The 18,427-nt window shown below is 32.4% G+C and overlaps 1 protein-coding gene and 1 non-coding gene across 29 annotated transcripts in view; both read left to right on the top strand.

Annotated features, from left to right (window-relative positions):
* The window catches only part of Plekha5 (pleckstrin homology domain containing A5), a 231,330-nt gene that overhangs the window by 125,149 nt on the left and 87,754 nt on the right, over positions 1–18,427 (top strand). For 27 of the 28 annotated variants that reach the window (XM_058576263.1, XM_058576264.1, XM_058576265.1 and 24 more), the window contains 4 exons: positions 11,025–11,108; positions 12,075–12,195; positions 14,012–14,116; positions 17,467–17,539. In XM_058576263.1, the coding sequence (XP_058432246.1) occupies positions 11,025–11,108; positions 12,075–12,195; positions 14,012–14,116; positions 17,467–17,539 (383 nt within the window). Of the gene's footprint in view, positions 1–11,024; positions 11,114–12,074; positions 12,196–14,011; positions 14,117–17,466; positions 17,540–18,427 lie in introns of those variants that run through there. The other variant, XR_009225959.1, reaches the window with a different exon arrangement.
* Positions 14,411–14,515, top strand: LOC124087495 (U6 spliceosomal RNA). The gene has a single exon (XR_006850086.1). It is a non-coding gene; the product is annotated as a U6 spliceosomal RNA (small nuclear RNA).

Below are 18,427 nucleotides of genomic sequence, written 5' to 3' on the forward strand. Positions count from 1 at the left end.
TTGGTAAGACTTCTGTTAGGCCCAAAAAATATACCTTGGTGCTTACCATGTACTCTTTTTATCTTTTCAAAAGGATAGAGATTTTGTTATTAGTCATGTATTGACCACTACCACCCCGCCCCCAATTTGGTCTTTGGCTTACATTTTATAGAAAAGTAAGGCTCAGCAAGGATGTACTATTAAATAGATAAGAAGATGGTTACAATGAAATAGGTTAGGATACTTTCAAAGGAGTTGGAATTCTATAACACATGTACATGAAAATGTGTACTCTTTTATTTTCAATTTTAAAAAGAACCTTTAAGAAATGAATAAAATGTTAAAAAAAATCTTGGGAATATATGAGCCTGCACTGAAACAGTATTTGAGATATTATTAGCATTCTATTACATAGGGTAATTTCTAGTGGCCACCAATGTAGCACTTAATTCTTGAACACTTTGCAAAAAATTACTTTCATGAAGTGGTGTGGACATTTTAAGAATCATATTTCATTTTTAGCCATATAGCACTAGTTAACCTTCCCATTTGAGCGTCTTAAGTTCAGACTCATTTAAATGCCTTACAGATGAAAGAATTGTCTAAATTATTGTAGCCATTTTGCTTTTAATTTATCAAGTGATAATATGTAACACTCAGGATGGATAAATGCATTTGTTTTTAACTACATGTGTTAATTGAATGATTCTTGAATTATCTCCAAAATTCTTTAAAATCCATTACAAACTGTTTATATTGTAGATTTTAATGTACATGTTTTTATTTTAAAAAGCTTTTTCAAAAAATTATTTAGAAATTACCTGAAAATAACCAAATAAAATAGATGAGTTGGTATGTGAGCTCTTATGCTTTGAACTATTTATTTGTTGAACCAAATCAATAATAATGCTTTATAGCTTTTTGCTTACATTGTTACAACATGCTCATATTTTTCTACTGAGGTTTAAGTCCCCTCCTTTGCTTGGGTCAAGCCAGATTTTCAGTTCTTCGAGTATCCTAACCTATTTCATTGTAACCATCTTCTTATCTATTTAATAGTACATCCTTGTTGAGCCTTACTTTTCTATAAAATGTAAGCCAAAGACAATTTTTGGTATTTGTACTGTTCTTTGGTACCTGTGATAGGGAGAATGTGAGGTAACATTTCTAAATCTGTTGTGGTGATAATTTTTTTCTGAGCAGCTGACTAAGAGTGGAAAATGATTGCAAAGCCTCAGAATAGGAATATAGAAAAAAAGGCATTGGGTTTTAAATTAAATTGGAAATGGAAAAGGTATCATTACAGAGCTTCAGATGGAAATGATCTTAGGGTAAAGCGAGGCAGTGAGATGCAGGGAGAGAAGAGAAGCAGCTATGGAGGCTGCATGTGCACCACACTTCATTTGTTGTCTGTGGAGGAAGAGAAGGACAGCTAATGAAAGTACAGTTTTGTTCTATTTTCTTGCCATTGAACAGAAATGAAGGAAAGAACAGAAAATTCTCATTAACTGTGGTAAGAGGAAAGGGGGAAACTGGAGAAAGGGATCTGAAAAGGAAGCAACTTGGCATGTCGCGCTCATAGCTTATGTCAACCTCATAAATGCCTTGAGCCTCATATTTATTCATTTGTAAAATGCAGATAATAATGCCTGCAGCAAAGAGGTCCTGTGAGGAGGGTTATCAAATAGTATGTGACATATGAATGTGTGGGTAGCACTGAGTAGAGATGCTCAAGTGATAGCTGTTGTAACAGTGAGGACTTTACTATTTGTTACTAGAGGTGAGCATCAAAATGAGATTTTCATACCTAGTGAACCCCCACACACAAGAAATCAGAGATTATTCATTTATAAAAGACAAGAAGAAAGGATATAAAATAAAGGGTTAAGACCTTAAGGAGAATTTGTGCACGGTAAGTAAATGAATCATTGAGGTTTGAGTGGGATGTCTGGAAGCAGTTAGTTCTAAGTTAAAGACAAATGGCATTTAGAACTAAATGTGGGGAAAGGAAATATATACTTTTCATGTTTTGAAAAAAAATTATAATCTTTCAGATTGCTAACTCTGGTTATTTCTTCACATAACCAAGGCTCAAGAATTGTTTGTCTCAAGAAAGGGTGCTTTTAGAGTTTTCCTTTTCTTCTTAAAATATTACCTTTAATTGAATTCCTTTAGAGGCTGAGGATGTGGCTCATAGATCACTTGCCTAGCATATTCAGGGGTCTGGGTTTGATCCCCAGCAATATCCAAAAAAAAAAAAAAATTACTTTGGGCCATCACAGAACTAATTTATTGTTACAACCATGTTTTTTTAACCTTAATTATATTTGGTTACTTAGATCTCAATTTGACAAGTTACTGTATGATTTCTACTGATAAAATTTCTTCAATTTTAAAAGAAGCAGGAGGATATAATTGTCCATTGGTATAAGGAAACCAAAGCCAAATTAAGAATATTCCAAAACTATAACTTACTTGTTTGTTTGTTTGAGTAGAAGGATACAGATAAAAAGGGTTATAAGCACACATCTGGACTGTTTACTGCATGGTTTTCTACCTAAATTAGCAACATGCAATAGCTTCCATAGTGTCTGCACCTCTTCTGACCCTCTCTAGTTTAACAACATTGTAGTTATGTTGGAGTTTTCAGTGAATTGGACCTCATAAAAGCCAAAAGTCATGATACTGGCTTTGTTACCACAGTTGCCAGAAGAATTACCAGGCAGAAGCTGCCAAACCTCCTCATGCTTTCCTGTTTTTCTTAAACTAAATTAAATCCTTTTCTCTTTCCCTTAAGGGAAATACATGATTCATAACAAACCATATAAATGGGTGGGTTTTCATCTGAGTTTAATAAGAGACAACCAAAGTCTTTTATTTGGGACATAGTATCCTATTATAAATTTCTTTTTGTGCACAGTGGATGCATTTTCAGTGATTTTGCCAGTTGAACACGTAAGGCACTACTTTGACTAAGCTTGCTTTGACTAATATGTCACTCAGAAGAATGATATTAACTGTTATTGGTAATATGTTGATAACAGTTTCAGTATTTATCTATTAAATTTTAGAAAACGTGGCGCCAGGTTGGGTAGTGCACACCTGTAACCCCAGCAACTCAGGGGTTGAGGCAGAAGGATCACAAGTTCAAGGCTAGCCTCGGCAACTTCACAAGACCCTCAGCAATGTCGCAGTATCCTGTCTCAAATTAAAATGAGGAAGAGGAATAATAATTATTGGGAGATGTTGCTCAGTGGTTAAATACCCTCAGCTTCAAAAAAAAAAACCCATGAGATGGGAATGTGGCTCAGTGGTAGAACAATTATCTAGCATGTGCATGGTCCTGAGTTTAATTTCTAGTACAACTAATAACAACTAATAAATAACAGAATCAAATTTATACTTGTTACTGTAGTAACTTAAAATTTGGATCTTGAATGTTCCCCAGAGGCTTAGGTGGTAAAAGCTTGGTTCCCACAGTTGGCATTCTTGGGAGAGGTGGAGCCCATGGGACCTCCGTAGATCATTGGAGGTGTGCCCATTTGGGGACCTTGGCCTCTTCTTCCCTTTTTTGCTTTCTGGCCATGAGGCAAGTGGAGTTTACTCAGCCATGTGCTCCTGCCATGAAGTGCTGCCTCACCAGCCCAACGCATGAGGACCAACTGCTAATGGACTAGAACCTCCCAAACTTTTTGTTATAAGTTAATTATCTGGGTTATTTTATTGACAGAAAATTAATGCATCATGAAATCCATGAAACAAAAGTTAAAAAATAAATAAAACTTACAAAAATAAATACTCCCACAAGAAAGAGCCAGGGTACTAAGAATAGCCAATATGGGCTTTTTTTTTTTAATATTTATTTTTTAGGTGTAGATGGACACAACACAATGCCTTTATTTTTATGTGGTGCTGAGGATCAAACCCGGGTCTCACCTGTGCTAGGCGAGCGCTTTACCGCTGAGCCACAATCCTAGCCCAGTTTTTTTTTTAATATTTATTTTTTAGTTGTAGTTGAACACAACACCTTAATTTCACTTGTTTATTTATTTATGTATTCATTTATTGGTGCTGAGGATCAAACCCAGGGTCTCGCATGTGCAAGACGAGCACTCTACCACTGAGCCACAACCCCAGCCCAATTTTTATTAATTGTCCAGAACATGAAATGAAACAAAAACATTGGTGTTAAGTGATCTCATTTCTTTTGCCATTTATTGACTAGGGCATTGACTTTCATATCTCTGGTTAATGAGATTCTAAAGAAAGATGGCCAGGGAATATTGGCAAAACTTCTTGAAAAAAAGGTGTGCAAAGAACTTTCCTTTCAACTCTGAACTTTTTGGTCTGCATGTGATACTTGTGATATAGCAGCCAGTTTGGGCCTATGAAGATACATAGTTAAAAGGACAAGCCAACCCAGTGAAGATGACAGTGCTGCCGTTCTTTTCTTAAAAACAGGAGTAGCTTCTTTATACACTTGGTTCAAAGAATTTATCATGTACTGATTTATTATATATAGCATTACTCTTAATTTTTGATCCAGTACTTTTATTTAATTTTTACATTCAACAAAGATTTGTAAATCTTTTTTGTAGGATAGGAAGAGTTATAAAACTATATTTAATTTGTCAGTCCATAGTTAATTACACAAATACTTTAATTTCTTGTGTCACATGAAATACAACTGCATTAAGAATGAAACAGTTTCTTCAGTTCTATTAGCTTTTATCATTGTTAACTAGAAATTTGAAATACCATGTTAGTAAATAAATTCTTTTTTTCTAATCCCATAATTTTATTGGAATTTATATTTGAAGTACACATTTTGTTCATTGTGTATGTTTGTGGTATTTTCATAGGAATATCATTGTCACCCTCCTTTATAAGTCTCCCTGAGGGAAGACTAACATGTAGACTATATGAAATGTATTCTTCTCTAATGATCTGGAAAGGGAGACAAATACCAACTTAACCTATTATGAGTGTTGCCATGCAGTTTATGTTACTCTTATATAAAGGTACCTGTCATTTAGTGTTGATTCAAACCTGGTAAATTGCTAAGCTCTTTGATATATCAGCTACTAGAAAGTTCAGAACCAAGTTCTCCGCTTAAAAGTATAACATAGCCCAAGTTTTGTGGTAGTTACTTACGTAATTCATTATTTGGTTCAAAATTTAGAAAGAACTAAATAGACTAATGAATTTCTATTCTATCTCAGGTAGACATGGCTTTCAAAATAAAATTATTATTAAGTGAAATAATAATTCCATAGAAGCTTCAAAGAGGCAGATCTTTCATTCACTTATCCAGTTATTATAAACGTGTGGCAATAATGACAAGGGCATAATGCCAAAAAGCAAACAATTTGTGTGGCTGTATATAAAATTTCTTAATATTTTATGAAACAAAAAAAGCATTGATTTGATCATTTTATTTGGGCCTTTGTTGGAGCATGATCTTCAGACTGAACTCATGAATATGACCTATTTCCTTCAGCCCTGAACTCTGGAATGCCTGCATACATTTTGTTTTTAAGAGATATTTCTACTAGTTAAGAAACTTCTTTTCTGCTGTCTTTATTAGCAGAAAAATACAACTCATCCTCCTCTAAAACTAAATAGAATTACATTTCTCCTCATTTTTAACTTAAGAGGCAGAAGCATAAAGCCATTATTTGTGGGATGATATCATGAATTTTAAATAATTAGAGTCATGTGCCACATAATGATGTTTTGATAAATGACAGGCTACGTATGCAACGTTGGAACCATAAAATTATAATGCAGCTCAAAAATTCCTATCACACTTGTCATTGCTGTCATGGCACGGCACATTACATGTTTGTGGCTATGCTGGTATAAGCAAAACTACTGCACTGCCAGGCATATAAAAATAAAGCATATGCAGTTACGTACAGTACATAATATGTGACAACGATAATAAATGACTATTACAGTGCTTTTTTATGGTTTTAATGTTTACCCCTCATTTTAAAAAAGTTTACCGTAAAAATGTAAAATGCTGCCATGTTACAGTGATGGCATCTCTTGATTTTATCAACAGGCCACATTACATCTAGGTTTCAGAGAGTATGCTGTGTGATTCATAATGACAAAAATTACATAGTGATGTATTTCTCACAATGTGTCCCCACTATTAAATGATGTCTGACTATATTTAGATAGGGGCTAATTTAAACTGTCTTTAAGTTGCTAGCTGAATGTTATTATGATAATGGTAGCATATACTTTTAATACTTATAGTTCATAATAAAAACAAATATAATTTTTCAAGACTTGCTGTATTTCAGGCCATGTTTTACTGTTTATTCTTTTAATATTTATAAACACATTTCCACTGGAAAGTAAGTTCTATGAGGGCAAGGACTTAGGTTTTACTCACTCTTATCCCTGGTACCTAGAACATTTTCTTATTTTATATCTAAATTAAAACATATATATTAAACTATGTAACTACATACATAAACTAAATTTTATATGTGTGTATTTCTGTATATATTAAACTAACAACTTGTGGCAAAGCTACTGAAGCAGTTAAGATACAGAGAGGTAAATTAACTTGCCTAAAATGGCCTAGTTAGTGGAAGAGTTAGGAATCAAACTTGTATCATGTGATTTCAGAACTTGTTTTCTCAGTTGCCATTGTTTCTTGCTGCCTCCATTTTGTCTAGAGAAATGCAGCAACACCAAGAAATAATAAATGTTGCTTATTCAGTATAATTAATTGGTAAAGGGCTGTGATGGTCTAATGCAGGATTTCTCTTCCTTAGCACTGTTATTTGGGTAGATAATTTGGGGAGGACTTCACTGTGAATTGTAAAACCCTGGCTCCCGTAGATTCCAGCAACCCTCCCCAGTTATGATGTTCAGAAATATTACTGGAGATTATCAGATGGCCTTCAAGAGATAAAACCCTCCCTTCCTACCTCCCTCAGTTGAGAATCACTGGTTTAGATCTCTACATTAGGATATCGAAGAGGGAAATCTGGAAGATACTTAGTAAAATTTGGCCTTCCTGCCATGCCATAGTGAGTTTAGAGACAAGGCAGGAATTAGTTTACTCTTTGACCATAGCCATGTTTTATATCAAGACCTGAATTTCATACCTTTTTATAAGGATTCCCTTGGAAATAAATTTATATAAAATCGTACATTTTCCCTTTTTATTCACAAAGAGCATCAGATCTCTGACAAGAATTTATATTTGGGGGTGGTGGTAGCAGTGCCAGGATTGAACCCATGGGCACTTAACCAATGAGACATGTCCCTAGCCCTTTTTTATTTTTTAATTTATTATTATTATAGTTTTATTTGGACACAATATCTTTATCTATTAAAGCTTCAAATACATTTTTAGTAGTAAAATTTCTGAAGTTGTAGTGTGATCAGTTTTGCTAGAACACAACAGGGATATTCCTAAAAATATCTCACTACAAAATCAGGCAATGAAAAGCACAGGATTTGGGGCGGGGGGAATGAGGTGAGGAGCTTTAGTCAAAAATTCTTAGTATAGGTGGGCATCATGGCATGTATCTATAGTTCCATTTACTTAGGAGTCTGAGACAGGAGGATTGCTTGAGCCCAGGAGTTCAAGGCTTGAACAATAGAAAGATCTTATCTCAAAAAACAAACAACAACACAAAACTTCATTAGTAACACATAGAAATAAAGATGCAATCTAATAAAAATGGTATCACAGCTTTACACGTTGTTACAAAATGCTAGAAATACTACAACAAATATATACCCAGCCTTGAAAAATACCTGTGATTTTTGCTTATAGAAGTGAACTTCATTGGAAGGGTTTTAGCTGGTGAGTTATTGGGAAAATTTATAAGAGGCATGGTCTAAAAGTAAATCTAAAGTTGTATCACCAGATGTGGATGAGTGTGTTTCAGAAAACAGACAGTGAACTGAAATAGCTGGTAAAATGTTTGAAGCATATGCAGATATATGTTTTGTGAATTCTTATGTGACTGAGTTCTGCTGGATGCAGATTGCAGATTCACTTAGTACTTCTTACAGCAAAATAATGCATAAGTGACAGTGAAGTTGTGTTATGCTCATATCATTCCCTAATCTATGAATCATCTTAGAACACATTTCTATACAAGCGTTAAAACAGAACCGATGGCATTCTTGATCTGAATTTTGAGGCTCTTCAAGAGTAAAATTTTTTAAAAATCACACTGAACTACAGAAAAGTATAACATGTATCGGATGAAAGCATAATTTTAAAAGAATACGTGGTTAAATTTGGTAGAACTGAAGAAAAGCTGGAAATCATTGTCTCCCTCCTGAGCCATGGCCTCCTCCTTTGTGGCAAGGATAGTGGTCAGAACCTAACAATAGGCCAGCTACTTCCCACACTGTGAAGTGCTCTATCTGCTATTCAAAGAATTTATACTAACAGACACGGTTTTATGAAATTTTTCACTTATTGGCACTCAGTGTTTATTCAACTCATTTTTAATTTCATTTAATTATTTAGCAACTGTGTTTACCCTTTACCATTGCAATACTTTAAGATTCGGCAGTATTAAATGCAATGTAAATGCTCACATAACAAAAGAAATGATTCTGAAATTTAAAATTAATTTTAAACTTTACAAAAGTGAATTTTAAAAAACATTAACAAGAGCAGTGAGGTTTGATAGTCCTATCGAGTAATAGAAAATTGCCACTTTGAAACAATTAAAGCTGGAGTTGATATGTTGGTTTCTTATACTTTTAATTCATTTTTGACAAAATGATTAGAGAATAATACAGGTGTTTTTTTTCTATTTTGTAAGTATGCTTTCCATAGAAGATAACAAGAGTTTTTATTCTAATTATCTATAAAATCTTAATCTTCTGATTTTGAATTTTATAGAAAAGTAGTAACCTTTGATATAATTTAAATCCACATTTGTATTGAGTAAATATAAAATATATACTTGTTTTGTACTGGTTTTAGTTAATATTATTTTAACTAAAAATCCAAAGGTTTTGTTTATTTTATTTATTTTAAAACATAATAATCTTTAAAGTACTTCACTGAAAATATGAGTTTGAGATATCTTCTACTTTTGCGGAAAGGAGTGTTTGGGCTTCTGTTTAATTGTTTGTTATTTAAATGTATCCACTGCCCTGCATCCTTGTTTATTGGATACTCAAGTCTGTTTAGTATCCAGAAGGTCAGAGTAGTACCTTAACTCTATAACTATTTCAGAGCCATATTGTTATAATTTAGAGTTTCTAGAATATTAGAATTGGAATCTACTGTATTTCTCTCAGGCAAGATGATACAACATAGGGAAATAATAGGAGTTAGTAGGGGTTTATTTATTTTCTTCTTCCAATATTAATTTCTATAAAAAGAATGTATATGTTTATTTTAGCTACCATTCAACTGACTAGCTTCTTAACCCATTTTGTCTCATCTTCCCAGATGTAGAACAACAGAAAAACCTTAAATATAGCATATAATATATAATGCAAGTATATATTATAGGAATAATTATAATGTAATAATATGTAAGTTCTAGATTATTATTTCCATCTTATTTTAATGTCACTTTCATTGAAATATTTGCAGAATTGAAAACTTAATACTTAATATACTTAATAGAGTATTTCAATGTTTTTCACTTATCTCCAGTGGCTATACCTAGTTATTCTGTTATCGGTTTATTTTCTGTTATCAGTTTATTGTCTGTTATATAAACTCACATCCCCCATGAAGCTTTGGCACTATTGTGCTTTTTTAAATCAAGAAAGATCATTTGCATTTTGTGTGTGTGTGTGTGTGTGTGTGTGTGTGTGTGTGTGATGCTGGAGATTGAACCCAGGACCTGTGCATGCAAGGCAAGCACTCTACCAACTGAACTATATCCCCAGTCCTCATTTGCATACTTTTTATGTAGTGAAAATACATCACATATATCTAGACTCACCAATATTTAATACTATTTAACCTATCTGTAAAAAGACAAAAGCACCACAAGAAACTGGTAATGTAGAAGTCATGTGTGTCTTTAATCAATTAAAGAGTAGCAGAAATGTGCCATATTTCCTAATTATTCTACTGTGTTTCTATGTTCAATATTTAATTTTTTAAAACATGATACCTGTTTCTTTTATATGACTTCAGTTTTACTTACTGAATAACATTTTAGAATGCTAAGTTACCAATTAAAAATAGAATTACAAGGAGGTAGACATGGTAGTACACACCAGTAATCCCACCTATTTGGAAAGCTGAAGCAGGAGGATCACAAGATTGAGGCCAGCCTGGACAATACAGTGAGATTCCTGTCTCAAATATATCTCTGTGTTTGTGTGTTATTTAAAGTTAGGGTTTAGATCTACAATTGATGATGTATATAATTTACCAGTGTACTTTGCATAATATTTGAGATGTCTAATATTTTGACTTATATAGATAAATAGGTTTAGTTTTCCTTTCATTTCAGGAAGACAGTAAGAAATCTAATCTTATCACTCTGCTTAGAAAGAATATTTCCTAGACAAAAGTCTCAGTCTCCAAAAATAGTCTTTTCTCTAGAGAGCATGCCCAAAGTGGGTCACAAAATAGTGGAGGAGAGTAGATACTCATTCTTATTGTCCACGTAAGAAATGTGATTATATAGCTTCTTTAACTTTTACATCCTGTGCTCTTGAGCTTACTTTCTCAGTTTGAATTCTCACAAAAATAGCTTCTAAAATTGTGTGTGTGTGTGTGTGTGTGTATAAATAGTGATTGTATGCCAAATCAGCTATCAAGAAGAAAGAATTGAGATCAGAGTAAGCTGCAGTGAGTTCAGTGATATTATAAAACTGTTAAGTAGCATTTTCGTACATATTTACCCACAGTAGATAGTAGAAAAGGTATATTTAGGACTCCAAATGACAGGTGGTTTGAATTTCATCTTCTTTGTTCAGTAACCTTAATTTTACAATAAAGAAATGGGTGTTTTGCTACCAAAATATTAGTGATAATAGAAGTGCCTACATGTTATCTTTTTCTTTTATTCTTTCAGCCATAATGAAAGGAAAGTGACCTGCAAACATCCAGTCACAGGACAGCCATCACAGGACAATTGTATTTTTGTAGTGAATGAACAGTAAGTAAAAAGTTTCATGCATTGCCTGTAATCAGAATGAGGTTAGCACTGAGATTGCTCTAATCCGTATTTAATACAGTAAAATTGAACAGTTTTCTTACCTGAACAGTTGCAGTCAAGTGTAATAGTCCCAGCTGTTAACTACATGTGGTATAGATACATGACCTAAAATTTATTTTTCAAGAGGAATATAATTTTAGAAGCTATTTTTGTGAGAATTCAAACTGAGAAAGTTTGAATTCTCAATAGCACAGAATATAAAAGTTAAAGAAGCTGTATAAACTTGGCAAAATTATTAAACTTAATTTGAACTCAGTTTTTCTCCTTCCATTCAGTACATTTCCTAGGATTTCATAAGCATTAAAAGAAATAAGTGAAAAAAGTTTATATACTATGAAGCTGGCCACAAATGTTAACATTTTCTTATTTTTTAATATTAGAATAATTAATCTTATTCCTCTTTTATTCTTTTTTCCAGGGGGTGGTACTGGGAATTGAACCCAGAGCCGCAAGCATGTAATCTTGTCTTCTACCACTGAACTCACCCCCAGTTTCTTATAATTCCTTTTTGTTTTTATTTTTTGTTTTAGACAGAGTCTTGCTTTGTTGCCCAGGCTGGTCTCAAACTCTTTAAGCTCAAGCAATCAATCCTCTTGCCTCAGCCTCCTGAGTAGCTGGGACTACCAGTGTACATCACCATGCCTGGCCTGTAATTTTCCTGTTAGATGACCAAGTTGATTATCTTCAGTAATGCCTTTTAGAATTAGCATGATATTAATTACATTGATTTTAGCAGAAGAGTTAATTGTGTTTAAAATAGTTGTAAATATTAAATGTTACTCTGTAGTAACAAGTATCCAGTTATTTTGAAAACAGGACTCTTGCTTTGTTAACTTCAGGAAAGCATTACTGTAAAACAGTTTACTTACACAGTAAGTTCTAGAATTTAACATATTTTATTTTCAGGACTGTTGCAACCATGACGTCTGAAGAAAAGAAAGAACGGCCTATAAGTATGATAAATGAAGCTTCTAACTATAACATGAGTTCAGATTATGCAGTACATCCAATGAGCCCTATTGGCAGAGTAAGTACTTTGCTTATTGTTAATTATTGATCAGTGATAGTATGTGTAATTATTATATTTTTATTACTACATGGATTTAACTGTATTGGAGGTAATTGATATGAGGAGCAGTGTTTGAAATATAAAGTAATAAAGTTGTAATTTAATGACATTTTTAAAAAATACTTAGTTTACATGTTGAATAATTTTGCATATAGAAAAATGCTTGTGTGAGAAAATAGGCACTTTATTGAATCAGTGTAAGGTTTGTTATGGTTTTCTTCTTTTTTTTCTTTTTGGTACTGGAGATTGAACCTAGGAACACTTTACCACTGAATTACATCCCCATCCTTTTTTGAATTTTTAATTTTGAGACAAAAGTTTCACTAAATTGCTGAGGCTGCCTTTGAACTTGAGATCCTCCTGCCTCAGCTTACCAGGTTGCTGGAATTACAGATGTTTACCACCACACCTGGCTCAATTTAAGATTGAAAGGGAAGATTAATACAATAACCTAGAAATCAAAAATTTTCTGACTACATGAATGCCTAGATTTAGGAAACATAGTAGAAAAATAGTTATAATTTAAAATTATGTTTATTGTAAGGGAATGGGCAGTAGACAATAGTTTTTTTTTTAATGTCTGCTAAGTTGTTTAAAATAAAGTTTTGTAGGATATTACAAGTAAATAAAATTTTCAAATAATGTAAGTAATTTCTAATTCTCACTAAATAACAGAAGAAAGCTAAACTCAGAATGCAGATGGACTTTTGAAATATGATGTAAAACCAAAAGTAAAAATATGAAATAATGAGAAAGTCAACCACATTATTTTCATGTATGCAGAATATCTGTAATTCATATAACAAAGAATAATTACTTGAAAATTAAAGAACTGCCTTGGATTAATAAGAAAAAGGGTTATGATCCCATTTAAATGTGGGCAAATACTGTAAAATCAATTCTAAAAGAAGAAAATGGAATTTACTCTTTAGTACGTGGAAAAGATTCTCAGTCTCAGTGATAAGAAAAATGCTAATTATAACAAAAAAAGACCATTTTTCAGCAATTGGATTTGCAGAAGTCAAAAAGTTTTAAAGCATAGCATATTGGCAAAAGTGTAGTAAAATAGACATTTTTCTTTTTCTTTATGTAGTGAGTCTCAAGTGAAATGGATACTATGTGTATAGTCATTTGAAAAAGATAAAGATATTCCATAACTATAAGAACAATTATTTTAGATTGATAGGAATGCACATTCCCATAGTAATATTGGTTACCTCACTAGGTTGTCAGGAGGGTTGGCTGGATGCTAGACCTCAAGGGTAAGAAGTAGACTGGTCCTGTTTTATATTTTTGTACTATTGAATTTTATACTGTAAGCATTATCTATTTGAAAGCAGTTTAGAAAAAATACTGTTGTGTACAAATAATGCTATTAGCCTTCATTCATCAAAACACTATTAAATGCAGATATAAAGCAAAATGTTTTATCATTTGACTTATTCTTATACATTTGTTAATATTTTTTACTCACTATTCATTTTATAAAGTAGATAAAACAAAATACTGCACTTTAAGAATAGTATATATGTTAAAGGCAATAGTGTAAAACCTATGATCCTTTTGTAATATCCTGAGGGTAGGAGGATTCTTTGTATTGAACTCTTACACTTGAAACAACTAAGCCAACAAAAGTTGAATTGTGATAATTTATTTTTCCTACAAATCTCAGAGAAATCTAAAAAATACAAGATTAAAATAGTGAAGATAAAAAATAAGTTCAAATATCTAAGCATTATTACTGCATTTTCTCTCTTTTTTTTTTTCTGTTTAGACATCACGGGCTTCAAAGAAAGTTCATAATTTTGGAAAGAGGTCAAATTCAATTAAAAGAAATCCTAACGCACCTGTGGTCAGACGAGGTTGGCTTTATAAACAGGTATTTTTTTCTCCCATTTGATAAGAAATAAAGGATAGAATCAAAGAGATCTTTTGAGCTGAATGTTGCCAAGACAATTACATGAAAATATATAAACTAGAAAAAGAAATGTACAATAGTCTCCCATACCCCTTGACTTTTATTACCCCTAAGAGTGTCAGGGGAAAAATAAAGACAGAAAAAGGAATGGATGTTACAATAAAGACTGTTTGTATATGTTGGCTATAGATATTTCTAGGTTTAAAATTAAATAGGTGCTGTATGTTAGGAATCCCATGCTAAAATCTCCATGCAGTGCTTACTTCAACATCTTATATACTGAAATTGGAATTAGAGGGAAGATGAGCCTGGCCTCTGCAGAAGCATGACATATGAATTTGTGAAGCATTCTATATATTTTCCAGGCAGAAATATTTTTTAAACATTTGGCTTTTCTATTCATATTAAAAATCATTAGATAAATGCACAACTCTATACTTCCCTGCCATTCTTTTTTTTATATATTTATTTTTTAGTTGGACACAATATCATCTTTTATTTTTATTTGTTTTTATGTGGTGCTAAGGATTGAACCCAGGGCCTCGCACGTGCTAGGCAAGCGCTCTATCACTGATCCACAACCCCAGCGCATTCTTGCCATTCTTCATAGAGGAATCTGAAAATAATTTGGATATTTCTGACTTTTTCTGGGTTTTGGCTTCTGTATTTTAAGACTATTCTCTCTTCCTTATAAGTTTTTGGGCTGTTTGGTTTTTCCTTTTTCTTGTTTGGCTATTTGCTCAGAGTTCACTTTCAGAGAGCTTTATAAGTTGGGATTTATATTGTACTAGGAAGCTTGATAACTAAGATTTTTTGGAAAGTTGTTATTAGTATGGGGATTCATAAGCATGTAAGGATATTATCCCCTTGGACTTTGCCATCATTTTTATTACTTTGAGGATGTTATTTACTTTCAGATTTCAGCTAGATTTCAGATGAGTAGGTTGCCAGATAATTGAGAGAATGTGTTCAACATTCAAGGCTTTTGCCTTTGTTCTCTTATTCTACATGACAAAACAAATTAAACATTAGTTCATTGAATGATACATAATCTGAGGTAACAAATGTTATGCCAGTCGTCCCAGTTCATTAACACATTTGTATACATGTATTAAAATGTTATACTATCCCATAAAAATATACAATTACTGAGTTTATTAAAAATAAAAATATTTTTGAATTAGTTTATTGGTGGTGTTAATCTATTTTGTTAAATATTGCTAATTACTTTCAGCTGAGCTAATTTTTATTCATTAAAACTCATAATGAATTTTTTGTGAATATTCATTATAGTGTATTTCATCTGAAAGTTGAGGTTAGCTAATGTATTGAAAGAGGATAATCTTAAAATTCAGAGAATTCCCCACCATTCAAGTAAATTAATTTTGCAAATTCTCACTAAGTTGACTGGGCATATGCTTGGGTGGCTTTTTTTTTTTTTTTTTTTTTTACACTAGGTATTGAACCCAATATCCCCAGCCCTTCTTAATTTTTTAATTTTGAGGCAGGCTCTTGCTAAGGGTCTCAGGGCCTCATTAAGTTGCTGAGGCTGGTTTTGAACTTGCAATCCTCCTGCCCAGCATCCCAAGCTGCTGCATATGCCACCATACCCAGCCAAATTTTTATTTTTCATTTAAAAATCATTATTATATTTTAACTATCTGTCATTTAAGCTTACCTAAACCAAAAGATTTTCACCAAAAGACTTTAGTATATAAAAAAAAATATTTTGTATGTAGTGTTTGTGTTTTTTAACTAGTCATTGTTCAAAATATGTTCAAGTAGATCAGGACAGTATTTGTACTAATAGTGGATAATAGGACTCCTTAAAATAATTCTTCTTCTAGTTCCCTTATCCCTTAGTTAATGTAGTATTGCAGAAGTGTTACCAACTAGTTGGCTCTAACATAAGTTTTTTCTCTTTGGTTTGGGTGCTTTTGTAATTTTGTTTTTGTTTTGTTTTGTTTTGGGTCCTGGAAATGGAACCCAGGAATGCTTTACCGCTGAATTACATCTCCAGTCTTTTTTTATTTTGAGGCAGTGTCCTGCTAAGTTGCTGAGGCTGGCCTCCAACTTGCGATCCTCCTGTCTTCACCTCCGTAGTCATAAGTGTTTAGTTTGTGGTATATGTATGCTTTAAAAATTTTTTTTGCAGGGCCTTTTATCTGTACTAAAGAAAGAATATAATTAAGGAATAAAAAATAACACGTACCATTTAATTACCTTTATTTTTGGTTTCTTCCTTGATATCTGTTAATTTTAAGGAAAAATCTTTTATATCCAAGGGTTTTTAATTTCTGTTGTTCTAAAGTTATCATTAGATGATTGTCACAATTACAAATAAACTAAGAAATATTGATGTGCATTCAAACTGGCCTCTGCCTTTTGTGGGTATCTGTTTAATTTTTTCTTGCAATTGAATTTTATTGCCTAAGGAAAGTAGTTTTATTTTTTAAAAATTATAATTTTGCTTGAGACTGATATTTTTATGAACTGAATTATGTAGAAATAAATGCCAAATAGTTACTCATTTCTGCAGGGTGAGCAAAATCCAAACTGTACACATAACAATAAAAATGTTTATGAAGTGTTTTTGCATATTGTTTTCTTTATTTACACTCATTTTAAATCAGGTTACCTTTGCAACAATTTCAATTCACATATTTTGCCTCTTGTTGAAGATTAATATATTTATTAAATCTGGCTTAGCAGAGTCCACACATTGATGCATGGCTACATTATTCTCATCATAGCAGAATTGTGTGTTCAGAAGAGTTTTAAATTGCTTACAAATATAAAACCAAGTCAAATTGCTTCTGTGTAGTTTTTGTACATGGCAGTATTACTTTCAAAGACCAGTCTACTTAGAAATATCTTAATATAAGTCCCTAGTAAAGAACTTCTAGATTATTTTAATTAACGCATAAAAATTTATATATCTATGGGGTGCCATGTGGTGTTTCCATACATGTAAACATTGTATAGTGTTCAAATCAGGGAAGTATATCTATCTCGTCAAATATTTTATCATTTCTCTATGATGAAAACATTCAAATTTCTGTTATAGATTTTTTGAAATATATAGTACATTATTGTTGTCTGTAGTCACTACTATTGTGCAGTAAAATGCCGGAACTTATTTCTCCTGTCTAACTGAAACTTAGTATCCTGTAATTTTGATTGGCCTTTTAATTTGGTTATATTACACACATAACAGAGACATCTTGTTTTAAAAGCTTATTTTAAACGAAATCACCAAAAGTGAGTTTTAATTGACTGAAATGAAAATAAATACATTGATTTAATTTTAGGACAGTACTGGCATGAAGCTGTGGAAGAAACGCTGGTTTGTGCTTTCTGACCTTTGCCTGTTTTATTACAGAGGTAAGTTTGTCATAAACTGTCACAGTGTATTCTTTTGTCATTATAATATATAAGTAGTAGAACTTTCTTAGAAAAAAACATTACCACTTTTGCTATTTTTATTAGCACATATTATATGAAGAAAACCCTTCTTCATTGACCTGAGATTCTTAGTTACTGGGATATGACAGAAGGCAATGTGGTACTTCAGACAGATTAGTATGAATTTTGGTCCAATTCCTATAATCTGATTTGTCTTTTATAAACCTTTACTATACTATCCTTTAATTCATTGTCTAATAGATAAAATCCTTACTTTAATGAAGTTTTTTCACATGTCAATTTTGTCAGATTTAGTTATAGTTCCATTAAACACCTAGTTCTGCTTCTCAGCAAATAATTGCCGAGTTCGAGGAACTACTCTGGTGTAATCTCAAATGAAAATCATAAATTACAGTGAAATATATTTATTTTGAGCCTTATTTAAAAAAAAAAAAAAAACTAATGATAGCCTTCTCCCTGACCCATTACCAGACCATCAATGTTGGCAATATATAGAGGTATTACTTTAGTTATGGAATAAGAATTTTCATTCTCCTGTAAGGATGAATTATTTTATTTGTGTGTGTGTGTGTGTGTGTGTGTTTAAATGAACTGGATCTTACAATGATCCCCAGGCAGGCCTCAAACTTCTGGGCTCAAGTAATTCTCTTACCTCAGCATCCTGAGTAGCTGGGACTATAGGCGTGTACCATAACAGTCCTGGGAATTCTCTCTTCTTGTATGACATGGGTCCCTTAAATATTACCAAACTAGTGTCTGTCAGTGAAAGGCATACCTAGTCAGACCACTTTCCAGAGAAATCCACTCAGCTGCAATATGAAATCATGAATCTGGACAATGTCTTCC

Source organism: Marmota monax, unplaced genomic scaffold (assembly GCF_021218885.2).
Source record: "Marmota monax isolate L192 unplaced genomic scaffold, Marmota_monax_Labrador192_F-V1.1 WCK01_AAM20220418_F8-fsc00012, whole genome shotgun sequence".
NCBI lineage: Eukaryota > Metazoa > Chordata > Mammalia > Rodentia > Sciuridae > Marmota > Marmota monax.